The sequence below is a fragment of the Pseudorca crassidens genome, chromosome X (assembly GCF_039906515.1).
Source record: "Pseudorca crassidens isolate mPseCra1 chromosome X, mPseCra1.hap1, whole genome shotgun sequence".
Lineage (NCBI taxonomy): Eukaryota > Metazoa > Chordata > Mammalia > Artiodactyla > Delphinidae > Pseudorca > Pseudorca crassidens.
This window is the reverse complement of record NC_090317.1, coordinates 87,350,467-87,375,327: the sequence shown is the minus strand read 5'-3', so window position 1 is coordinate 87,375,327 and position 24,861 is coordinate 87,350,467. Positions and strand designations below refer to the sequence as shown.

Below are 24,861 nucleotides of genomic sequence, written 5' to 3'. Positions count from 1 at the left end.
TATATATATTTCCCTTCCTTGAGCTCATTTTGTACACTCTGGCTTTTTCAATCATATGCCAGGCTTATTTCCTATCCCTTTACATGTGCTTGAAACAATGTTACTATTTATTAGGCAAAAGTTCTATACAAAGGTATATTTGTTAGATCAAGCTTGTTATCATTAATTGAACATTACAATATCCTTTTAAATCTGATGCCCTGTTGAGTGCGGTATAATAAAGTCTTTCACTCAAGTTTTTTAGTTTCCTCGTATTTTTATCAGCATTTACTTCATTTATTTCAAAGCTATACTATTCAAGGTTCCAGAAGTTTCAGAAAAACCAAAATCATGTTAGAGATTTCACAAATTGAGCCCTAGAAAATGACATGTGGTCATGGGGTTCAGGGTAGGAACATTTTCTCTGATCTGAAGCCTAAGCCCAACTTATTCAAATGTTGGAATGGAATCATATTGGTAAGGTTTCCCTGACACTTAAGAAGGCAATCCACCGAAACGGAATTGAACCATTAAGAGCATGGGCTTAGTCAAGGTCATTGTTCTTGTCTAGCTGTAGTCACTGAAAGTAGAGACTGTATAGTGTAACTGGTGAGTCAGGAGCTGCTCTGGTTCTGGCTCCAGTTTTCCCCAGCAAAACACCGGAGAAACAATTTTCCCTCTGGGTTTGATTTCTTTTCCCCTAAAAACCATTCAAGTGTACAGTGAATTTGAAGTGGATCATTTCTCAGTTTCAGTGTGAACGTCCTAGAATCTTCAATGACTCTTGGGGCCAGCCACATGTATGCTAAAACTGTGGGAAAGTTAAGGCAGACATAGCCAAAGATGAATCCTCCCAGCTCTTGGGAATCACCTGTGCACTCTGATCCCTGTTCTCCTTATCTTCTTTGCCTTTGTCGGTTATCTTTGTTTCTTCCTCAGCTAGCTGTTTCCTGCGTTTCTCCCGCCTTTCTTCCAGCTCCTCATCCCTCAGGAATTCCAGGTGATTGACAATGGGCACTTTAACAACTGGACCAAAGAAGCAAAGATCGGAGGCTGCTCAGGGGAGGTGGGGGAGAAAGCCAAGAGGCAGAGCTTGGGGCCACAGAGAACCAGGGAAACAACTTTCCATGCACTGTCCCAGCCCTGGAAGACTCACTACTGCCCTGATAACCAAACTGCCACACACCTGAAACACAGTCATGCATGCTCTCAGCATCAAGAACTTTGCATTCCTCTGTCCAACGGGTCAGGGCTGTGGGGATGCTGGACAGGGTCCCTGTAGAGAAACAAAGGAGAGTGAGACTCTTGGCATTGTCATGCATCAATTGATCCAAAAATTGCAGTATTTCCCTAACAGGACCCAATGTCTATCACAAGGTTTGGAACATCATAGGTATCCAGATATAATACGGTTTTTATTGCCCTTGGCTAAATCACTGAGTGGTTCTGGTTCCTATAAAATGGGATTTCTCCAGGCAGGGCAGATACTGTTCTGCTTTCCCTCAGCAGGGAAAAAGAACCAGACAAACGTTACCCTCTCTTTCACCACATAAACTTGCCTGCTTGGCTGGTAGCTGTACTCTGATCATGGAAAAAGTCATCCAGTAGTTCATCGTCAGACCGGGCGATGATGTGGACGTCATCGTTGCCCACTAGGAGGCGGGCCCGGCCTCGGCTTTGTAGGGGAAGGCTGCTGCTCAGCTGAAGGATGTCAGCAGCAGCAGAGGGACCAAGCAACCTGTAGGGTGATGGTGGGGTACCATGGTCACTGTACATCCACAGGGACACTGCAAACTGTTATTGTGAGATCCTTTCTGTATCCTCTACGAAATGCATGACATTATTATGGACCTGATCATATTGCACATAAGTCTTAGTTACTTTTCTAACTACTCCATCAGTTTGCAAACTTGTTTTGGGCTAAGGTTGCATATTACTCCATAGTTCCTGGAACAGAGTGAGCGTCACTGATAATACCAGGCACTGTGTTAGGATATAGTATCTCTCTTATACACCCACTACCGTCTGTGCATTGACCATTATGATAACTATATTCCTTCCTTTCACTTCTAAAATTGTTTCTCCCTAGTGGGAGAAACTCTAAGCTAAAGGGCAGGGATCCTGTCCTGACCATATCTTAAGTGCTAAGTGTTTGGCGTATGAGATGCTTAGTGACTGCTGACTGTATGTACAGGACACTTAAGCAGAAAAACATGTTATACAATTTGGTATTCTCCCAAAGGCTGCACATATAATCCACAAAGAAACAGGACAAATACATTATCTGTGTGTGTGACAAGAGCATTATCCCCCCAGGTCAAGACAATGCTGAAGCTCACTGAGCCCAACAATCTTCCTTGTAACTCACCTCTGGAGTATAAGAGGAGGATTGGGCTGACGATTCCCAGGGTAGTGAACGTGAATGGTGTGGCCTGTGTTGGCCGTCAGCTGCCTCAGGGTCCTCTGACTGCGCCCAATGCCCTGGGTGAGACGCGTTGTAGAAGAGCCACTGCCCAGCGTCAGGGAACTGTGGTCTGCATGGCGTACCATCAGTGGGTGGGTGGTAGGGATATTTCCTGGGGATGGGGGGATGTCTGCTGCAAGGACAGTATGCGAAGGGGTCAGTGCCAAAAAGAAATTTCTTCTGTGGTTGTTCAAGCAGAACCATGTCTCCTGGGCCTTACTTCCTCACACGGAAACCTGAGCTTTGTCCTTTCTCCCTCATTCCCACGCCTTATCTACAATCACTGACACTACCATGGCTTATGCCACCATCTCTCACCTAGATACTGCGACAGCCTCCTAAATAGTACTTGCTCCCAATCCATTCTCTATACTAAGCCACATTGATGCTTGTAGGCCCCTCAGAAACATGCTGTTCTCTCCACCTTGACGACTCCTCTCCCCCTTCTTCACCTGCACTTTTGTTTTTGGCCTAGATATCACTTTTTCTGATTCTACAAATGGGTCTAAAAACCCTTTACTCTGTGCTTTCTTACCATACTACAATGTAATGCCTGCTGACTCATAATTCCTAATAGACCATAAGCTCCTATGAGGGAAAAGGATTGTTTTCTTTTTTATTGCCGTATCCCTAGCACCTAGGACACAGTAGGCACTCCTCAAATATTTGTTCAATTTGCTGAATGGACAGAGGCTCAACTTAATAAGGAAGATTGATGGAAATCACAAAAATGCAAAGAAAATCACAAAATAGAAAGTATCTTGAAAATTATGTAATCCACCCCATTTTTTTTTCTTTTCACATTTTTCATTTACAGGTGACAAACTGAGGCTCAAAGGTGACAAACTGAGGCTCAAAGAGGTAAGAGACTACTTGGCCAAGACAACAGACCAGAACAGTTCAGTGTTTTCTGCTATATCATGCTTGTGATTTGGGAGTAAAGACCTGCCTTCTCAAGACAGCTTGGTTTTAAGAACTGGATGCTAAAAGGGAACTCTGACGTTGATGGGGGAAGAGAGAAGAGATTCACTCTCTCCTCCGAAAAGATGCATTTTTGATGAACAGAGTGAATGTGTTCAAATCTACTCCCCAATGCCAAGCTCAAAGGTGTCTACCCAAACTCTCAAGATCCAGTGTTACAGACATAAGGATTAGTGATTGCCCTATCACTGTAGCGTACACATGGGTGCCTGATGCAGTCAGCCTTGGTCTCACTTTTTTTTTAATTCAAGCAAATCATCAAGTTGTCCAGGCTCTAAAATGGCTGGCTGCCTGTTTACTGAGGTGGAGAGAACAAAAGGAGCCTCTCACAGTTCCTCCTTCTAGGTATACACTTACTGAGAGAGATGGATTCAGATATCCCTTGCCCCAGGAAGTTGGCATAAGAAAAGAGGTGCTTGCTGTATCAGATTGATAGCTGCTCTAGTTCAGGGTATAAGAAGCAAGAGATAAAACCCAGCTGAGCCCCTGTGTCTTACTAGCACTGGAGAACATGTTGTCAAACTCAATGATGAGATCATCCTCCCGGTCAAAGCGCTCAAATCGGACCAAGGGAGAAGCGTTCATATCAGGGTAATCCTCATCCAATTCCATTTCAGAGCCATCGTCGTCATCGTCTTCATCTCCCTCTTCACCTTCATCATCCTCCTTAAGGGGAAAATAGGAGATGGAGAATTGCTGGAGGTAAGGATTTTCTGAAGTCTGGTGTCATGGCCACATTTGCACATGAGGGAGGGAGGCGTTGAGGCTAGCAACCCAGACTGTTGGTTTTCTCCAGCTGTGTGTTCCCATGGAAGAGGACGTCTGAACCAACCCAAACACAGTCCCCCCTCACCTGATCATCTTCCTCATCTTCCTCCTCCTCCTCCTCTTCATCCTGACTATCATCCTCATCCTCGTTACTGCCACTGCTGTCCTCTTCCTGAGTGTGCTCCTCCTCATCCTCAGGGTCCAGGATATTCATGGAATCTAAAACAAAGGGAGCACATTGGAGGACTATACTGAGTAGCTAGAAAACAGGCTACTGTGCAGGCCAGCAGATTGAGTGGGAAGGCGATGGGGTATTTGACTCTAGGAGAGGAAGAACCAGATCTGGGGTGATGTACAGACTTAGTGAGCCAGCCCCGATTTCCTGAGAGTGCCAACCAATGCATCAATATGCTGAGCCATGCGGCTGAATGTGGAGGCTGGCTATAGGGTGGTGCTTGAGGAGCCATGGTCTAGGACTTGGCCAAGTCTGTTGGTGCCCCCTTGCCTTTCCAGCCCTACTTTGCTACTGACTGCATCCTGTTGGTAAGAAGGAATCTGGAGCGATGATAGCAGGTGGGTGAGAAGAAAGCGAACCAAGTAAGAAGTGACAAACTTTTGGGCAAGCAGTAGTTAACATGTTATTTGAAAAACTGGCTGAGGATAAAGTGGATGGTGTATGTCAGCGCATGCAGACAGATGCTTCCTTATTCTGCACATGTGGGCAGCTGCCTCCAGGAAAACCCTAGTATAGTGTCTGTCAGACGTGCAGGGCAAGAAGGGAGGCCTTTCCGGCCTCGGCACTCTCACCTTCTCGGTTGGCCTGCAAGGTGGAAGCTTGGCTGAGGTTGGAAGGAGCTTCATCCATCAGCACGTCCTCTTGTGATTCATCCTCTCCACTTCTGCTCACTGAAGGTTACAGAGCAGAGCCTTCACTGAACAACAGAGGACTTCCCTTTCCAGATTGGGTGGGCCTAAAGTAGCTATGTACACCCAGCAGATATCCACTATTTTTCTGGATGAGGAAGACCTGGGTTCTCTGCTGTTGACTAGCTAGGTGAGCTTGGCCAGTCACTTTACCTGTCTGAGTCTCAGTTTCCTCATACGTAAAATGGGATGATCACATCTGCCCTGCCAATCCCACTAACTGTGAAACCACAGAGGATAATGGGTGTGAAAAAGCCTTGTCAAGTTTAAGAATACATGTCTACTTCTGTTTATCCTTTGATTTTCTTCATCAATAAAATAAAAACAAGTAACATACCCTTGGAGCCAGGTGACAGTAGAGTACCTTTGCTGTTTTTCCTGAGTTGTAAAAAGCAACTTTTTTACAACTCAGCTGTAAAAGTTGTAAAAGATCCTTAGGGAATGATCACTCTTTTTACACTACTGAGACTTAGAGGCAGAAAGCTCCTGGATTCACTGAAGAACTGAAAGGAAAGTACTTTCTCACCCTACAGCCTCCATAGCCTCCTCTAGGCCTCCATGAATAAACACTCTTGATGTGCCTGTAGCCTCCTCTAGGCCTCTATGATGTGCCTGATGTATTATCTATACTGATGGCCACCCCCTCCACCTCCCCGACACAGGCAACACTTCAGACCAGCCACAGGTCTGTAGATGGCTTGTGAATTTCTCATCTGTAAGACTGTCAACATCAAGACAAGCAGCAATCTAGGCTGGCTATGAGCCCTTAGGCAGAGCTGAGCAAGCAGATGATGAGAAAAAGGGTCCTCCCGAGAGAGACTGAGGCAAAGGAAGAGGCTATACTCAGTTCTGGGGCTCTCACCTATAATTGTACTGTTCCCAGATCCGCCATCCCTCTCAAGCAACTCATCTATCAGGTCCTCCAGCTCATTCTCAACCTGGAGAGAAATAGAACATATATATGGATGCACACAAGTCTATCATTGTGCTGGTGCTCAACCCTAAAAAAAGCCAGCAAGGGGGCATATATTTCTAGGATAATATGTGACAGAGGATGTTACAGAAACACCACACACTTGGTGCTAAGAGCACAGCAACTACCACGTGCTGCCAATCCACACTCAGACTGCCCTTCAAATGGGTCCATCCCAGGTATCTGAGACCAGATTAAGTCTTTATACTCTTCAGGAATTCAGGAATACACGCAGATCTCCTTAGAGCTAGCAGCTCAGGACTGTAGGCCCCATTTCTTACCATTGCTACCAGCTCCAGAAATTACAATGCTTTCTTTAGGGTCTGTAGAAGACTGCCATTTGAATGCCCCAGTGAGAGCTGGTGCTATAGGCACAACAGTGATGTTAAGGAGCGTCCATTAATGACCAGAACCAAGTAAATCAAAGACCCTAGGCCCAAAGGGCTCAGGCCAGCTTTCTATATCAACATTTCACCCATGCCTATGTTTTCTTGTTGGGATCTACTCCATTTTATAGATAGTATATGGCATCCTGGCTCTGCACCCACCCCTCATTTAATACAATTCAAACACATTTACTGAGCATCTACTAAGCATTATCATCTGTGCTCCTCTGCAAAATATACAAATGAATTTAGGCAAGGATCTAAAGTACTCACCCACCCACACCACTTGGGGGTTTGGTTCAGCACCACAACAGGGGTATGCTGGGTGATCTGCCTCCCTACCTGCATCTCTTGTGAACTGAGCACCTCAGGCTGCCCAGCAATCACCACTGAGTCGGTTTCAGCCTCCCCATCCATGATATCCCCATCTGCCACCTCTGTCTGAGTGACATCATGATCCTCCTCCTGCACTTCTGCTTCCCCAGGCTCGCCTGAAACAATCAACCAACCAGCAAAATAATCAAAGGGTGCCTATGTGCAGGGCACCATGAGACAAGCGTAAGACAGTAAGGTCCCTTCCCTGGGCAAATTTACAAGTTCTCAGAGAATACATGAATGGGTGACAAAGGAAAAGACAAGGCTACGTGTGAGGATAGCCAAATAAGGCTGCAATTTTAAGGAATTCTTTGTGGGGCAGATTCCCACGCCACTATGACAGATCTGTGGAAGGCCAGCAAGTTCCCAGGGAAACAATACCAAGCTAGAACAGTTGTGATGCCATGCCCATAAAATAACTACACCCACCCGGCCAGCTCTCCAGTCCATTGGCTGATTCCCTACCTGGGTCCTGTTGGTTGCTATTAGAGTCTTGAGCAGCTCCTTGGGCATCCTGCTCAGACTTGCTCTTGCTAGAAGCACTCTTGCTGCCAAAAAGGCTACTGGGCTGGTTCACAATCCGGGAAAGTGTTTCCAAAGGCTTCAGAGCAGCATTGACTGTGTTGGCCATGTTGGGACTGAGATAAAGGAAGATACAGAGATGAACTGAGCACAGAAATCCATACTAAAAGGAACCAAGGCTCATCAGAGTAACAACTGATCCCAGGAATGGGACATGGAAGGTACAAGGTGAGCCTGAGACATCTTGTTGTGCCAGAAGGCCTTCAAAAGCAAGAAGGCTTTAAAGAATTAATGGGGTCATTACCACAGGCCAAACCTTAGCATCAAAAAGAATAATGATGGTAATAGATTATAACACATTAAATATAATCTGCAGCCACAGGGAAACAAATGCAGGCAGAAAAAGGTCTTCATTATATAAGAATGCCAGCTAATAAACAGGAATGAGAGAATCAGAAAACTATCACTGCAACCAGCAATGTTAAGTGATCTAGGTAAAGACCACTAGTGAATGCTAAAACTAGTGAGTTAAAAATCTTCAGGGCATAGGATATTCACGTGATCGTCACGTGAACTTAAAGCATCACCTCACGGATAATTTGTTAATACAAAGTGGAACTCTAACCATTAACTATGTGATCAAACTTAGTATCACCCAATAACGGGACCAAGTGGCATTATGCGTCTCCTGATGTGATGCACTGAAAAAGGCAAACATCACCTATGTAGTATTCTTGCCAAAAAAAGTTTACCCTGAACCTAACCATAAGGAAGCAATTAGACAAATCCAGACTATGGGATGTTCTATAAGACATTCGACCTTCTGGACTCTTCAAAACAGTCAAATGTCAAAAAAATAAGAGACACGTGGCAATCAAATACAATGAATGATGCTCTCTGGATCCTGGATCAACACACTCTCCTCCGGGATATAAAGACATTCTTGGAATAATTGGAGATAGATGAATATGAAGTACATAGTGAGTATTATTATATTAATGGTAAGCTTCTTAGAGGTGATGACGGTATTTTAGCTATGTAATGAAATGTTTGTTCTTAGGAGACACATGCTGAAGTATTCAGAGGTTAAGCATCACGTTTATAACAAATTTCAAATGATTTACCTCACGAAAAGAGGGTGGGGGGGAACTAAGGCAAATAAGGACAGAATGCTAACCACTGGTTAATCTAGGTGAGACATACAGTGCTCATTATACTGTGAGCTCAAAATTTTTAAACATTTAAAAAAACTGATGAGGTTGTTATCAAATGAACAAAGAAGTCAGTTTGAAGAGGTCCCACAAGCCCAAAGGTGTAATGAAAAAGAACATGAAGAATGAGCATGAAAAGAAGGATAACTGTAGTGATCCAAGTAATTCAATCAGATTTTAAAAATCAAGGAAAATTCATGAGTCCATAATACTACACAGAAAATAGAAAGCCAGAGCTCGTATTTGAGGTGGAGTTTAATCCATTTTTGACTTTACTCTGAAAATTGGTGACTGAAGGGAAAAAATTAAGTTTTTATCCTGGCTTTTTAGTAGGAACTGTATTATAGGGTAACCAACTTTCCCTCTTGAACTGGAGCTAGAATCACAGAAATATAGCAGCTAATAATGTAGAAGGAATGACAGAAATTACAAAGTTGTCATCGATAACCCTCTAAGAAATTAAAAGACACAGGCAAGGATTATCAACTGGTGTTAAGACCATTAATTAGGTATATGGTTGATAGGGAACTAGACATTTGTACAGTGCTGAAGTAATAACACTGTTATTTTCTGGTAAGAAGGAGGAAAATATAACAGTACAATGATGATTATCACTCTACCCTAGTGGTCAATCTTATCATGATTAATGGTAGTTCAAAGAGATGCATTTCCCCATGATACAATATGAAATGTACATCATCATCTATGATATATCCTAGCCAAATAATGTTTAAATTGCTCCATTAAGCCTCTACCTCTAAGCTTACAGCAAACAGGGAGTAAAAGCAACAAGTTAAACTACACTTCGTGGAACCAAGTGGACCAAATCTAGGAAAACATTCTACAGGTCTGATCACTTCAATAAATTCGTTCATGAACAACAGCAATAAAATGAAGATTAAAAAAATTAAGGACCTGTATTAGAATAACAGAGACTCAGAGGACATAACCAGATGTAATACAAGGTCCATAATAATCTTCTTACAATAATTAAGAGGGGGGAAGCTTGGGAAAAAACTACTGATACAGACCAACTCATGAGTTTGTGGCAAATGAGAGAATTAAGGCCCAAAGAAAGGAAAGTGCCTTGCTTAAAAGCAACAATACTAAGAACTCAGGTTCCCGCCTACATCCAAACTCTTCCTATCACACTGGCTGCTAATTACTTATCTGGCAAGGATACATGAAATACTAGGCAAATGGACAAGTATGAAGCACGATTAAGAAGAGGGCAAAAGCCTGGTGCTGGAGGTCAGGAATAATTTTACCTGGACAGGTCCAGGCTGTGAGGCACTCTGGCCAGGTCATTAACCAGTCCCTTCTTCAGGAAGAGTCGAATGATGTTGTTCATGCCATTGTGTTGAGTCTTGGCTGTTGCACTGCTGTAGAAACTGGAGGTGGAGGGGCAGGACTCCATGATAGTACTGATGATACACATCACTGCCTGAAGCCTAGGAGAGAAGTTTGACATCTCTATCACGTGAATACAGCCCATTCTTAGGCCACGTCTTCACTAACTTGCCTCAGATAACCCTCCTGGTTTCTTCTGTGTTTCCTTCTGGAAGTAACATCTAAACAAGTAAGAAAGAACTCACTCCCTGGGTGGAGGCATTCTTCATTTTCTTTAAACATAATTTGAAAAAGTAAAGTTGAATAACCCCCTCAACTTCTTACTTGAAGACCCTAGAAATATAATGAAAACATCCCTTTGTTTTCTCTAAGCCGTTTACCCACCTCCTCCAAGTGTCATTAGTACTTTGGGTATTTGGTAGCACTAGAACTATCTGAGAGAACCAGAGAATGTACAGTGCCAGGATGACCAGAACTCTTGTTCAAATGCAAGGAATCCATGGGACAAGAATGAAGTTAGGGGATGCTACTGGTTATTAGCACTAAGTCAGGCACGGATTTTACCTGGCATGTTTCTCTGTACTCTCAGCCATAGCCAGTGCCCTTCCCAGGGCTGCTTTTACTTCATTCACAAGGGCCACCTGGGCATCTGTGCCACTCCCTGCGGCAGCCAGGCTTGCGAGGAATAGGCGGGCCAGGGCAGGTGTATCCTTGTCTTCTGCATTCTGGGTATGTGGGAGGAGGTGGTCCAGGACAAAAGCTAGCACACTGCAGTCCTGAAAAGTCATTAATCGTGACATTTACTCACAAGCACAATTACGCCATACTGTTTGCACATCAACAAGGTACACGCATACAGAACTGATCCTTGGAGTCATCCAGTCAATGATTATCAGGCCCACTTTATAGACGAAAAAACCAAGACTTAAAGGTGCAAGCCAAGTGAGTAACAAATCTTGAGTTTATGCTTCCAAATTCCATTCATTTTTCACAAGCTTACACATCTTCATTAATCTGAGGCCTAAAGAAATGTGGCTTGCCAAAGAACTTAAGTCAATGGCGATGATTCAAACCTTGATCCCTAATTCAGTGCTACAATTACTCCAGTTTCTAATTAAATTGTAGTATTTACTGAAACCTACAATGTGCCCAGGACCCTGGGCTAAAAATTGGCAGGGGTTGAATGAGAAACACACAGCACAGTCACAGATATGGATATGCAGAAATAGTTAATGCAGTGTCACTTATCAAAAAAGGCCCAATAACAGGGAAGGAAATTAAGTCAGACTTTCCCTCCCCCTCTAAAAATGATTTCTGCCCTGATAATTCTTTATCTTAGAAAGAAACTTAGTTCTGTTGTCATTCAAGTAGATTTTGGATCAAAATGCAGTGGCGATTTTGGAACTAGATAGAGATGATGGTTGCACGACACTGAATGTAAAATGCCACTCAACTGTATACTTTAAGATACTTAGTTTTATGTGCATTTTACCTCAATTTAAAAAATGCATTGAAGGGACCTCCCTGCTGGTCAAGTGGTTAAGACTCCGAGCTCCCAATGCAGGGGGCCTGGGTTCGAGCCCTGGTCAGGGAACTAGATCCTGCATGCTGCAACCAAGAGCCCACATACTGCAACTAAAAGAGCCCGTGTGCTGCAACAAAGACCCAGTGCAGCCAAATAAATAAATAAATATTTTTAAAAAATGCATTGAAGAATTCTAGGCTCTGGGTAATAAGATAAGGTGACCCTGTTAACTATTAGAAATAAAAATTTCCCAGTAGTGAATAAAATACAAAGTTAAAACAGTTTTCTGAAAAAAAGTGTAACATTACCAGTAAAAACTGAAAAAAAAAAAAAAGCCTTGCAGTTTGGGCAACTGAGTGGATTCGTGCAACCATGACTGAGTGGAAGGAATCTGGATTTGAAACCAGAGACCTGGGCTCTAATCCTAGTCTTGCTACTCTGAAGTGTGGCCTTGGGCAAGTTATTGACCTCTCTGAGCCTTCTCTTCTCTCTGTTAAGGGGAGCAATACCAACAACCTTGCAGTGCTGAGGTGAGGATTATCAATAGTATCTATAAAGCACCTATGAGTACCCAGTACCAGTAAGTGGGTGACTTGACACATATTAAAGCAGATACTTAATAAATTTGCAATTAAGTGTCTTATTCCATAAGTATGCTATTATAACTACAACTGGCATAAATGAGTATAAGCTTTGAAATAAACGCCTAATGTATACTTAATACACACATTCCATAAAGGGCTTATATCCAGAATATATAAAGAACTCAGTAGAAAATAAGAATAAAAGACTTGGACACTTCACAAAAAAGAATATACAAATGGCCAATAAAGACAGGGAAATTTTAACCACAATGCAATACCAGTATGAACCTACTAGAATGGTTAAAATGAAAAACAGGAATACCAAGTATTGGCAAGGAGGTGAAATAATCCAAACACCCATATGCTGTGCTGGTGATAATATAAATTGACACAACTGCTCTGGAAAATTTGTTATCAGTTGCTAAAGCTGAACAGACCAGCAACTCCACTCCTAGGCACATAGCACCCAACAGAAATATATGAACTCACGTATGAACGTGTGTTGAGTGTGTGTGTATAAATACACACACAGACACGAACTTATGTATGTACCAAGACATTTGTATGAGAGTGACTGTAGCAGCACTACTTTTAATACTTCCAAAAGGAAAACTAGCCAACTGTCAATAAGCACTAGAATGGATAAGACTGTGTTACATTCACACAATGGAATGCTATACAGCAATGAAAATAAACTAAAACTACACACAAAGATGTAGTTGCAAACATGTTAAGCAAAAGAAGCCAGACACAGAACATACTGTAAGATTCCACTTATATAAAGCACAAACCCAATTCACGAACACAAGATAATGGTGACCTTATGGAAGTTCAAAGGGGAAGGGGAGATGTGCAAAGGTGTGAGTGGGATTAGTTTTTGTGGAGTTTCTAATGTTGAATTTAGTGGTAGTCATCCAAGAAAAATTAACTGGTGAATCACTTAGGAGTTGTGTATTTTTGTATGCATTTTAAAAGCTTGCATTAAGATAAAAATAGCTTAAAAAATGGCAGCTGCTGTCATAGATTCTTTGTCTGCAACATTATTGCCCCTGTTCCATTCTCACACCCTTTACTGCTTACTAACCATAAAATAACTATGTGACCTCCAAAACAAGGTCTCCTTTATGAAAAAAACCTCCTTGGGTACCCCTTTTACATATATGGGAACATGATATGGTTTCTTAAAGTGTCCTTTCACTTGAAAAATCCAACCTGAAGATAATTCTGTATCAGGACATATAAAATATGACTTCATTCTTTCCCATGCTCTACTGATGAACATTTAGGCTTTTCTTATATTCTATTTATTACCAATACTATTACCACATCAGGTGTCTTTGCACAGGTGTGAGTACATCTGGAAGATAAGCTCCAATACTGTGTACTTCATTTATTCTCCTGTCTCCTAGATACCTTTACCTAGGTGATCCACAGATACCTCTCAAATTCTATATTTTCTCTTCAAACCATTTCCTCCTCTAACAAAAGGAATAAAAAAAACAAAACAAGAAACATCTCTCGAGTCCTTGATTTCACCTTTATCCTCCAAATCCCATCTCGTCCATTTCTACTGTTAAAACATCTCTTCAACTCATTCATTTCCCCCACCAACTTCATCAAGGTCCTGTATTACCTAGACTACTATATCAGCGTCCTGACTGGTCTCTCTGACTCCAACCTTGCCTTTTGCAGTCTCTAATAAGGCAGACCAAGTGATTTTCTACAAAACAAATTAACAAACTACATCAACTCACTCCCTGCAAATGAGCCTGATGGCTCCACATCATGGAAAAAAAGGCCTAGCTCTTTAATGTGTCTTAAGAGGCCTCTGCCTCTCTCATCACTGGGTTAGCATGCACGGGCTCCTAGCAAAACATCCAACACATAGCAGGTATCCAAATGATTAACAGTATAAAATATTAAGCAGAAATTAGAAATCTTACCTCTTTGATCAGCTCAGACTGGCCCACAGTATAGCTGTAGTTGGCAATCAGGGTAGCAATACCAACATAGGATCTCACCAACTCTGCCAGAAGCCGAAGAATAGTGGAGGTGGGCATTAACGGTTTGCTGCCCTTGCCTTTCTGCTTGCCTTCCTCAGACGCCCGGTCCCCTTCTTTATCTTTCTTCCCATCCCGAGACTCCTCCGGAGTTGAAGCTGTTGAGAAAGAGCCAAACACTGGTTCAATTGCACACTGGAATATTGGCAAAATCAAGTCTTAGGTGGAAAGGATACTTCAGGCCACTAGTACAAATTGAATGCCCTCCTCCTACTGCAGTGGAAAGACAGATAGCTAATATGACACAGGTCTCAGATGTGCTCTACGGATATAGTTACAACAGACAGGCTTTACCCAACTGTTCGCACATCTTCCGCCATTTCCCTCCTCTTATACATTTTATGTTCCAGAAATACTGTACTAATGGTAGTTCTCCAAACATGCCTTGTATACACTTTTTACCTCTTCTTCCCACATGTCTGTGTGGCACACATTTACTTAATCTAGCTAAGCTCAAAAGATGATCTCCTCTATAAATGCTTTCCTGCTTCATCCAGGCATACTGACATGCTATCATTATCACGTGCCCACTATATCTTATCCCAGCACGCCTCCATTCCAGCAGTTATCTTGTACTAAAAGCATTGCATGTCACCCTCACTAGACAAAATTCTTTAAGTGCAGGGAATGAGTCTGATTCATTTTGGTGTCTACTATAGTCTGCCACATAGTGGGCAATGATGCTTCCCTTGAATGATACTACCATCACCCACACTATACACTACATATGAGCAGTAAGTCCACCAAAATGAGTTAACCAATATTTTACCAATTATTAGCCTTTTAAGCTTATCCTCCAGGGACTAAACTGGCATTAAGTACATCTCAACTTAGATTTCAAAGATCCTTCCTGTCAAGGAGGAGCTCTTGAAAGGTCTCATTAGAATTGCTTCCACATGACATTTCTCTAATTCTTGGCAAGTAGCCAATGGGCTCTGTTGAAACTGCTAGAAAGTAAGAATCCACCATATAAATCTTGTAGCCAGAATAGTGTCACTGGCACCAAAGTTCTATAAGCTAGCATGGACGCTACCAAAAGAAATATACGGAGAGGTTTAAAGAGGAGAACTAAAGGATGTTACCACAGCAACCACTACTGGGTTAGTTAAGTTACAGTTCCATTAACTTTATTTATTCTATATTCCCCATGTTGTACAATATATCCTTGTAGCTTATTTTATAACTAATAGTTTGTACTTCTTAATCCTCTACCCCCTATACCATCCCTCCCCAATTCCTTCTCCCCACTGGTAACCACTAGTTTGTTCTCTGTATCTGTTGAGTCTGCCTCTTTTGTTATATTTACTAGTTTTTTAAAGATACACACATATATTTAAAAATTTATTTATTTTTTGGCTGCGTTGGGTCTTCATTGCTGCACGCGGGTTTTCTCTAGTTACGGCGAGTGGCGTCTTCTCTTTGTTGTGGTGCATAGGCTTCTCATTGCGGTGGCTTCTCTTGTTGTGGAGCACGGGCTCTAGGCACGCAGGCTCAGTAGTTGCGGCGCGCAGGCTTTAGTAGTTGTGATGTGCAAGCTCAGTAGTTGCGGCTCGTGGGCTCTAGAGTGCAAGCTCAGTAGTTGTGGTACATGGGCTTAGTTGCTCTGCGACATGTGGGATCTTCCTGGACCAGGGATCGAACCCATGTCCCCCGCATTGGCAGGAGGATTCTTAACCACTGCGCCACCAGCAAAGTCCTACTAGTTTATTTTTTTAGATTCCATGTATAAGTGATACCATACAGTATTTGTCTTTCTCTGTCTGACTTATTTCACTTAGCATAATGCCCTCGAAGCCCATCCATGTTGCTGCAAATTTCATTCTTTTTAATGGCAAGTTCCATTAACTTTGGCATATAATGAGGAGTGGGTGCAGGGCCAGGATGCCATATACTATGAAATGGAATAGATCCCAATAAGAAAACGTAGGCACACGTGAAATGTTGATATAGAAAGCTGGCTTTTGGGCCCAGGGTCTTTGATTTACTTGGCTCTGGGTCATTAATGGACACCCTTTAACATCACTGTTGTGCCTATAGCACCAGCTCTCACTGGGGCAATCAAATGGCAGTCTTCTGAAGACCCTAAAGAAAGCATTGTAATTTCTAGAGCTGGTGGCAATGGGGCCTACAGTCCTGAGCTGCTAGCTCTAAGGAGATCTGCATGTATTCCTGAATTCCTGAAGAATATAAAGACTTAATCTGGTCTCAGATAACTGGGATGGACCTTTTGTTTACAGAACGCTGTGCTCACCCCCGAGAAAGTTCACTTACGCAAGTAAACGTGACAATTATGCCTGTATTCCCCTATTGTCTGCCCAGGACACTCCGTTTCTTCAAGCTGTCTTCTCAAGAAATAAGAACAAGAGAAAAGCAAACCATTACCTTCTCCTTGGGCTGTCCCAGATGTGGAAGTCTCAGTGGAGGCACCATCTGCAGCAAAGACCTGACTCTATGGAGGAAGAAAACTCCTGAGCCATTATTAATTTCAAAGAGAGTTGTCCCCAAATGGCAGGACTCCTTTTCAGGGTACTGGCTGTAAATGTTATAGACTCTCTTTATCTTTTAACCACCTTTTCCTTCTGTATACTATAATCCGTGGGAAGCCATCATTATAAACAGCGACTGGAAGCTTGAGGGGAAAGGGAACGGGGGAAGATGAGAATGAAAAATGAATTAAAGAAACATTTCTAATCCAAGGAGAAAAAAGAAAATCCCAGGGACAACCCGATCTTCATTTTGAGGCAACAGATAATTTATAGATACATCAAAATTAATACCTTTGAAATATCCCTGGCATAACCCTATATCCCGTAGTAGGTACTGAAAAGGGAGAAGGCAGATAGAAGGCTGGAGCTGACTTACATTAATGGAAAATCCTGGCTGTGTGTCAAAGTCACTGCTCTGACGGGTAAGTGACCGGTACTGCTGGTATACATCATCACCCATGTCTTGCAGGAGCTGGCCAACCTCTTGAGTCATACCCCCAGGTTTAGGATCAGATTTGTCTGCTAGAAAAATAAAAACAAAACTCTTTAGACTGTGCAATGTTAATGACCATCTGGTAGCCTGGTCAATTTTGCTCCAAGTTGCTACAAGTGTTTACAAGGTAATATTGCTAGGCTTTGATTTAAGAATGAGAAATGTAGAGAGAGCATGGTTGAAAGCCTCATTCTGTAACTAGTTTTGTGACCACAGGCAATTTACTCTCCTCACTGTCCTTAGCTGTCACTACTAAGCTTAAGTGAACATACCTGACATTTTGCCTAGTACAGTGAGAGGTCAATAAATGGTTGCTATATATAGCTAAATTATTATTATTATTATTTTGGGGGGAAGGAGGGTTTAGGAGGTGGGGTAAAGCAAGGAGCTCTATAAGGATTAGAGTAATGTATGGATGAAAAGCACTAAAGTAAAGACTCAGATTTTCTTGACTTGTTAAATGCACTATTCATCAACTTTTGGCAATTCTGTGGGACCTATCAAATAAGTATGTCCTGAATAAAATCCAGAAGGATCTGACTGGAATGGAACTTGAGTTCCAGGCAATTCATTCATGACTTTCCCAATACTTAAAAGCAGCACCTTAACTAAGGACAAAAGATAGGGATGGTGGTCTCAGAGGTCAGGAAGCCTAGCCACACCTTCTAATATTGTTCCCAGATCTTTGGGCAACAACTATGTTTTGTTTCTGAGAGTGAAAACATTGGAGACTTCTTGGTATTTTATTTTCAACCTGCTCAACCTGCTTATTATCTCCTTTTTTTTTTTTTTTTTTGCGGTATGCGGGCCTCTCACTGTTGTGGCCTCTCCCGTTGCGGAGCACAGGCTCCGGACGCGCAGGCCCAGCGGCCATGGCCCACGGGCCCAGTCGCTCCGCGGCACGTGGGATCCTCCCGGACCGGGGCACGAACCCGTGTCCCCTGCATCGGCAGGCGGACTCTCAACCACTGCGCCACCAGGGAAGCCCTCTCCTTTTTAATCTTTGTTCATTCTTTCCTCTGTATGGGATGTACTCTCATACAAAAGATTCTGGCAATCTCCTTATCCTTATCATTCACACTGTATGACTATTAACTTCTTCAGAGAAGTGACTATGTGTCTTATTCATCTTGATTCCCAGAGAGTGGGCAAATACTTGAGTACTCACTAAGCCATGAGTTAGCTGAAGTGACCTAAACAAAGTGCCCAGCCTCCTCAGGTGGGCTAGTTACATACCTTCCTCTGGAGCATGGTATGCAGCCAAGGCATTTAGCATGTCATAGATCACTTCCTTGATAGTATCAGGAATGACAGGCAGAGGTGAGGGCTTCAAAGGGGTTGTCTTCACCAGCTGTACAGCATTAGGGCCTTTAATTCTAAGATTCTCAAATTCATCATCTGAAGCTAAGCCAAAGTGAGACAGGGAAAAATTAGTTAATAATGAACGGGTACCTACATTTGGTTACTGATAAAGACTCAGAAGCGGGGGGGCCACTTCCAAACAATGTTCAAGTAGTCTACTAGAAAATCTGGCTTTTACCTTCCCTAAATCCCACAGGATTTCATACAGCAATATCAAATAGTAAAAAAAAAGAGTATAGGCTTTGGAGTTGGGGACACTTGGTTTTGAAATCCAGTTCTGTTATAGGATCATGGCCAAATTATTTCAACAAACCTCAATTTTCTCATTCTTGAAAATTTGAGGATTAAAGGAGACCATACATGAGAAATGCCCAGCACAGAGCCAGGGTGGGGCTGCCAAAATAAGTAGTCCCTTTCCCAACTTTTTTTTTTTTTTTTTGCGGTACACGGGCCTCTCACTGTTGTGGCCTCTTCCATTGCAGAGCACAGGCTCCTGACACGCAGGCTCAGTGGCCATGGCTCACGGGCCCAGCCACTCCGCGGCATGTGGGATCTTCCTGGACCGGGGCACGAACCCGTGTCCCCTGCATCGGCAGGAGGACTCTCAACCACTGCGCCACCAGGGAAGCCCCCTTTCCCAACTTTTAATTTAAAAAACAAACAAACCAACAAACAGAAAAAACCCCGAAGCCCCACAACCCCACAGAAAAGTTGAAAGGTTAGTACAAAAAAATCCATATACTTTTCATCTAGAATCACCATTTGTCCACCCCTAAATATGTCTACCTGCACCTAAGATCAAGGATATTTTTCTACATAGCCAGAATACCATAATACCCAAGAAATTTAACACAGATACAATTATATTATCTAATATATAGTAACTGTTCTAACTTCTCCAAATCTCCTTTATCTAGATTCAGCATCCCATCAAGGTTGGTGGTTTTCTCTCATCTCCTTTTATCTAGGAGATCCTTGCATTTTTCCCTTTCACGACATTAATATTTTGGAAGAGTCTAGGTCAGTTTTTTTATGGAATGTCTCACAATTTGTACTTATCTAATTGTTTCCTCATAATTATAAGTCAAACATTTTTGGCAAGAATACACTGTGATTCTTCCTACTGTATCACATAAGTCACATGTCCATTTGTCCCTCAATTATCACTCTATCTGTAAACCATTCACTGTTTACATTCACTGTTGTCACATCAAGCTAAGTTATTTGAAGGCAAGGACTAGACTGAATGAGTCCTTGGAATCTCTGGCAGGAATTACCACAGGGCAAGGACCAGAGAAGCTACTGAACTACCCCTGAATTGACCCACTTGATCAACCAGCCAATGTCCCAATGCTTGCTTAAGGAGGTTTTCCAAGTTATAGGCTTCCTCACAGAAAATTTTTGGAGTTATACTAAGCCACAGACCTCAATGTCTCAAAGGCTAAGAGAAGGGTAAACTTACCAGTTCCTGAGCCTCGAGGGGCTGGAAGGGCAATGCGGATACAGCAGTTGGCCACTTCTGTGAAAATGTCTGGATTGCGGCATGCGGCTGGCCCAAGGACACGAAGGATGTAGTTGATCTCCCGAGAGCCGAGGCTGCCAGATACAACACCAGAGGTAGTGCTACCAGCTCCACTTGTAGCTGCTGAGCGAACAACCTAGTAAAGAAAGGGAGAACACTGCTGATTAAAGACCACTTTCTAAAACACAACTGCATTCAAGGAAGAGCTACCAAGGATTAAAATACCAACCAAGTTCTGCCTCAAGACAGTGGATGACAGCCTTTGATCTTTGGGAGAAAGATACACTTGGTCTTTCAAGTCCTATTCCTTCCCAATTCAAAAAATGTGGCTTACAAGAAAAGTTACAGCATTCAGCATACCCCCAAAATTATCAACTATTAGACTAGATGATACGTGACCTTTATATAAAATGGGTAACGTATATAGATCATTGATCATCCAGATTATGGCTCCCAAATTTAAGTGCTAGCTCCTAGCCTTCCCAAATGCCATCCCGATTTTAAACCAGAATGGTTCAAACTCTAAAAATATGTAATACTGACATCCACTTAGTATATAAGAACAAAATTAAATGCTTTCTTTATGTTTCAAAGTCAATAATCAGTCTTGGATAATGACAGCCAGGAGATATCAAACTACTTATGGACTGTTTGCTTTGATACCACAGGGCTTAGACATTGTCATGCTTTTGTTCTCATAAAATGACTTGTTAAATCATGGAAAGTATAGGAAAGTATAAAGAAAATAGTTCCACTGTATTTTCCACGATCTATTGCTTTGTGAATTATGTTCATAAAGGTAAAAATCTTTTGGACTCAATGCTTTTCTTACCAAATTGGTCATGCTCTTCCGTTTAGCCTAACAACTTCTACATCTTGCCTGCCAGGCTGCAATCGTAAAATAACTCCCATTTTTTAAATACAGAAAAGTGTAATTCCACTATGTGCCATCGTTTATTCAGTCCTCTGCTGGACATTAGATCTCTAGTCTTGATATTACAAGTAATTCTACAGTGAACATTCTTGTATATGTACTTGGCATACTTGACTTTAGTTATCAGATAAATTCTTAGCCACAGAATTTCTAGGTCAAAGGATATCTTAAACTGACAGTACCAAATTGCCCTCCAATGTGGTTGCACCAATTTCCACTCCTACCAAAAGTAAGAGTATGCCTGGTTCTTCACACCCGTACCTGCAATGGACATTATCAAGCATTTACATTTTGCTACTTGATACGTTAAACCTGCCACTGATCTTCCTTTGTTTCCCACACCCCCAAATAAAACTGCCTTTAAGCTTACAAAGTTTTCTGTCATCCAAAAAGAACCTATATTTTTTCATAGCATTTTAAAAAGTTGTATAAGCTTTAAACATTTTAAGTATGTTTGTTTTTAAGTCAGAATCCTGTCTGTATATAGTTGTTTCTTCTCTGTTGGGCTGTCTCCTGACCCTGGATCAGTGTACATGTTGTCTTTAACAGCCTTCTTTTGGTTTTGCTCATGTCAGGTGAAATCAAACAGGCTGGCTAAAGAAGAACTGTCTGAAGAATGTGAGATATATACTCATATACGCATAGAAGTATGAAGCGGCACCACCTTTCTGGCAAGCAAGCTAAAAAACAATATATACCTTTTGATCCAATTTCTAAGCATTTATAAGAAAAACGACCTTAAATGTGACAAAGCAATGCACAAAAATACAAATAGCAACACTATATATCAACTTGGGAAACAATGTTCCAAGAGAGGAAATTGAAAGTGAAGTCAGTAGCATTCACCTGATGATTGCTGAGAAAGAAGTAGGAAAGAGTTTGTAAAAGTACTGTGGAGAAAAAGCCTTATTGGTGAGATGTTAGCCCCCAATCCCTCTTCTGATGTCTTAAAGTTGATGACATAAAGGTTTTTATTTTTCTAACTGCTTTGTTATTTCTTCTACTGCTTTATATGTTTCCTAAAATAAACAAATAGACCTCAGTTTTCTCATGTGCACAATGCATATTTGTAAAGAGCTTATCACAGTCATAAATATTCCAAAAATTTTACTACGGCTGACCCTTGAACAACATGGGGGTTGGGGTACCAACCCTCCATGCTGTCGAAAATCCACGAATAACTTACAGTGGCCCTCCACATCTGAGGTTCTTTATCTGTGGATTCAACCCACTGTGGATTGTGGTAGTACTATAGTGTTTACTATTGGAAAAAAAAATCTACATATAAGTGGAACTGTGCAATTCAAACCTGTGTTATTCAAGAGTCAACTGTACTTTTACAACCCCAAAACACAACGTTTGGAAAACAGGCTCTTGGGTGAAGTACTCCTATAAGAGAATGACCTTTAAAACATGAACTTGGTAGAGGGTATCCTAGTTCCTTATTAACAAGTTTTGGAGGACACGGGGAGTGGGAAGGGTAAGCTGGGATGAAGTGAGAGAGTGGCATGGACATATATACACTACCAAATGTAAAATAGGTAGCTAGTGGGAAGCAGCCACATTGCACAGGGAGATCAGCTCAGTGCTTTGTGACCACCTAGAGGGGTGGGATAGGGAGGGTGGGAGGGAGGGAGAGGCAAGAGGGAAGCGATATGGGGATATATGTATAGCTGATTCACTTTGTTATAAAGCAGAAACTAACACACCATTGTAAAGCAATTATACTCCAATAAAGATGTTAAAAAAAAAGTTTTGGTTCAAGAAACCTATATTGCTAGAGAGGACTTTCTAGATAAGAGCTATCACTATAGTAAATTTAAGGGTAAAAAATGTATTTTCTAGTACCTTTTAAATGTCACTCAATGGGATAATGAGTGACCTACCATACCTAAGCAAGCACCTGAGCACACAGTTGGGAAATTTTGCTGGGCAGAGCATATCATCTGTAACACCTAGCTATATATACTTGATGAAGAATCGGAAGTCTATCTGCTCTGAGAGCAAGGAGAACAAAGGTATTATGTAAAGCTAAACCAGCATCGGACACCAGAAAAACTCACCTTTTCCATGGTATGGCGGAGGGTGCAGGGGTCCTCAATAATGTGTCTTAAGAGAAGGGTGACCAGGGGAGTAAACCCATTGAAGCCTGAACTCTGGGTCAAATTCAAGATCATGCGGGTACTCTTCAGCTCTGCAAACATCATGGCATATTTGTGGTCTCGGGTGAGCCTCAGGCAGAGGCGAAGGGTGGCATGCAAAGTGTCTGGGTCCACAGGGACCCCTAGCATGCTCACACAGGCCCGGATTAAAACAGTCACCATATCCTCTGTCAGGCCCTGGATCAGGATCTCCCCAATTTTTGTTTCTTCCAGGCTTGTCTCCTTTTCAGTATTTGTACTGTCTAGGGCCAAGGGGGTATCTATAAATGGGAAAGTAAGTGTTCAGACAGTTAACTTGACATTTCCTCCCATCCTCTCCCTCTTAAGGTCCTATTAAGAGAAACAGACCAAATACCAATTCAAAGACCAGATGAAAAGGCACATAAAGAGGACTGTGTATCTTTAAGTCACCAAGCAATCTGATGGATAAGAAATCACTCATGATGAAATCTGGCCAGAATTTAAGCCATAAAGGCACACTAGCTTTGTGTAAGACACTCCTTGAAAGATTCACAACTACAAATACATACCATTGGCTTTATTTTCTTTACGTTTGATATCCATTTCTTTGCTTTCTTCCAATGTCTTCTCTAGTTCTTGCCCATTGCTGTTTTTAGAATTTTTATTCAGCCGTGGTACCCTCAGGAGTGTCAGCATCACCGGGCGCCGGTTCCCTGTTTCCTCATTAACCTAGGAATTCAAGCAAAAACATCTCTACTGAAAAAAGAATTGTAAGGGGGGTGGGAGAGCTGGAACTCTGTAGCAAAATGCTGTAACAGGAAGGAACCCTGGCAATTTATCCCACCCCTATCATTTACAGAGAGAAAGCCTGAAGGTCCTCAGAAGAAAAGTGGCATACACAAGACCCTACAGCAAATTATAAACTTTCCAATAGAGCAGACTCCATCCCCAACCACTCCCTAATCCTTGACTGAACACTTAAAATCATTTCCGGGTGGGACAGTATCAAATTGCCACAGACTCATGGCCTAACACATGGCTGTAAGAAGACTCAGTTCTCTGAAAACTATACCCCATTTAGGAGTGGTAATACTGTTCTTATAACAGGACTGCTGGTTCAGGAAGAAGCAAACGGAAAGGCATACTCAGCACCTTCCCCTCTTTTCAACCAAGTTTATGGCATTGAGTGAGCATGTACCTGCACCATTGTAGTGAACTGGACAGTGTATCTTCTTCGGCCTGCTGTGAAACGCACACTTGTCTCTCCAGATTTCCAGGCGGAATCAATAGTGCTATTGTTGCTTGCACTGTAACTACACCAACGTCCAGAGCGGTCATCAAACCAGCGCCAGTTGTTGTTGTTGGACTGTAGGTACTAAATACAAGAACACAAAGTTTCATTGTACTTCCTTACAAGGTTGATTGTTAGAAGAAATAGTAATTTCATCAGTGTTCATTGCTAAAGCGAACCCAAGAAAAAGAAATATATTGGACATTTTAAATGTTTTGCAAACCAAGAGAGAAGTTTTTATATACCTTAACCCTCGCATTCCTAAGCCTCTCCATAGGCACAAAACACTCTATAAATACCCTTATCCTGTGATGCTCTGCTTTCCTTTTGTTTCCAACTATTTTCCACAAAAGGTAAACATTTTAGATGTACTGGCGCAAAACTTCTGTTTCTGGGAAGGTACTAAGATGATGTGGCGTATATAATTTGCGTATAAGGAGCACTTGCTTTTGGAGGAATCCTTGCACACTCAGTCCTTCACATAAAAGAAGAGCCACTCCTCCTCTGGAGACAGAACACTTCTTTAACATTTACTTCCAGGGTAAGTT

General features: G+C 42.1%; 1 protein-coding gene across 12 annotated transcripts in view; it reads right to left on the bottom strand.

Moving 5' to 3' along the window:
* HUWE1 (HECT, UBA and WWE domain containing E3 ubiquitin protein ligase 1) overlaps window positions 1-24,861 on the bottom strand; it is a 143,359-nt gene that overhangs the window by 19,414 nt on the left and 99,084 nt on the right. For 8 of the 12 annotated variants that reach the window (XM_067723113.1, XM_067723112.1, XM_067723115.1 and 5 more), the window contains 20 exons: window positions 24,221-24,397; window positions 23,592-23,751; window positions 22,963-23,321; window positions 19,906-20,101; window positions 18,318-18,485; window positions 16,965-17,110; window positions 16,485-16,551; window positions 13,986-14,200; window positions 10,498-10,709; window positions 9,852-10,034; window positions 7,316-7,488; window positions 6,818-6,966; window positions 5,979-6,054; window positions 5,000-5,098; window positions 4,278-4,411; window positions 3,922-4,090; window positions 2,348-2,576; window positions 1,539-1,717; window positions 1,166-1,255; window positions 851-1,005 (listed from right to left, as the gene is read on the bottom strand). In XM_067723113.1, coding sequence (XP_067579214.1) covers window positions 851-1,005; window positions 1,166-1,255; window positions 1,539-1,717; window positions 2,348-2,576; window positions 3,922-4,090; window positions 4,278-4,411; window positions 5,000-5,098; window positions 5,979-6,054; window positions 6,818-6,966; window positions 7,316-7,488; window positions 9,852-10,034; window positions 10,498-10,709; window positions 13,986-14,200; window positions 16,485-16,551; window positions 16,965-17,110; window positions 18,318-18,485; window positions 19,906-20,101; window positions 22,963-23,321; window positions 23,592-23,751; window positions 24,221-24,397 — 3,336 coding nt within the window. The remainder of the gene's footprint in view (window positions 1-850; window positions 1,006-1,165; window positions 1,256-1,538; window positions 1,718-2,347; window positions 2,577-3,921; window positions 4,091-4,277; window positions 4,412-4,999; window positions 5,099-5,978; window positions 6,055-6,817; window positions 6,967-7,315; window positions 7,489-9,851; window positions 10,035-10,497; window positions 10,710-13,985; window positions 14,201-16,484; window positions 16,552-16,964; window positions 17,111-18,317; window positions 18,486-19,905; window positions 20,102-22,962; window positions 23,322-23,591; window positions 23,752-24,220; window positions 24,398-24,861) is intronic. The other 4 variants (XM_067723116.1, XM_067723122.1, XM_067723121.1 and 1 more) reach the window with 4 other exon arrangements.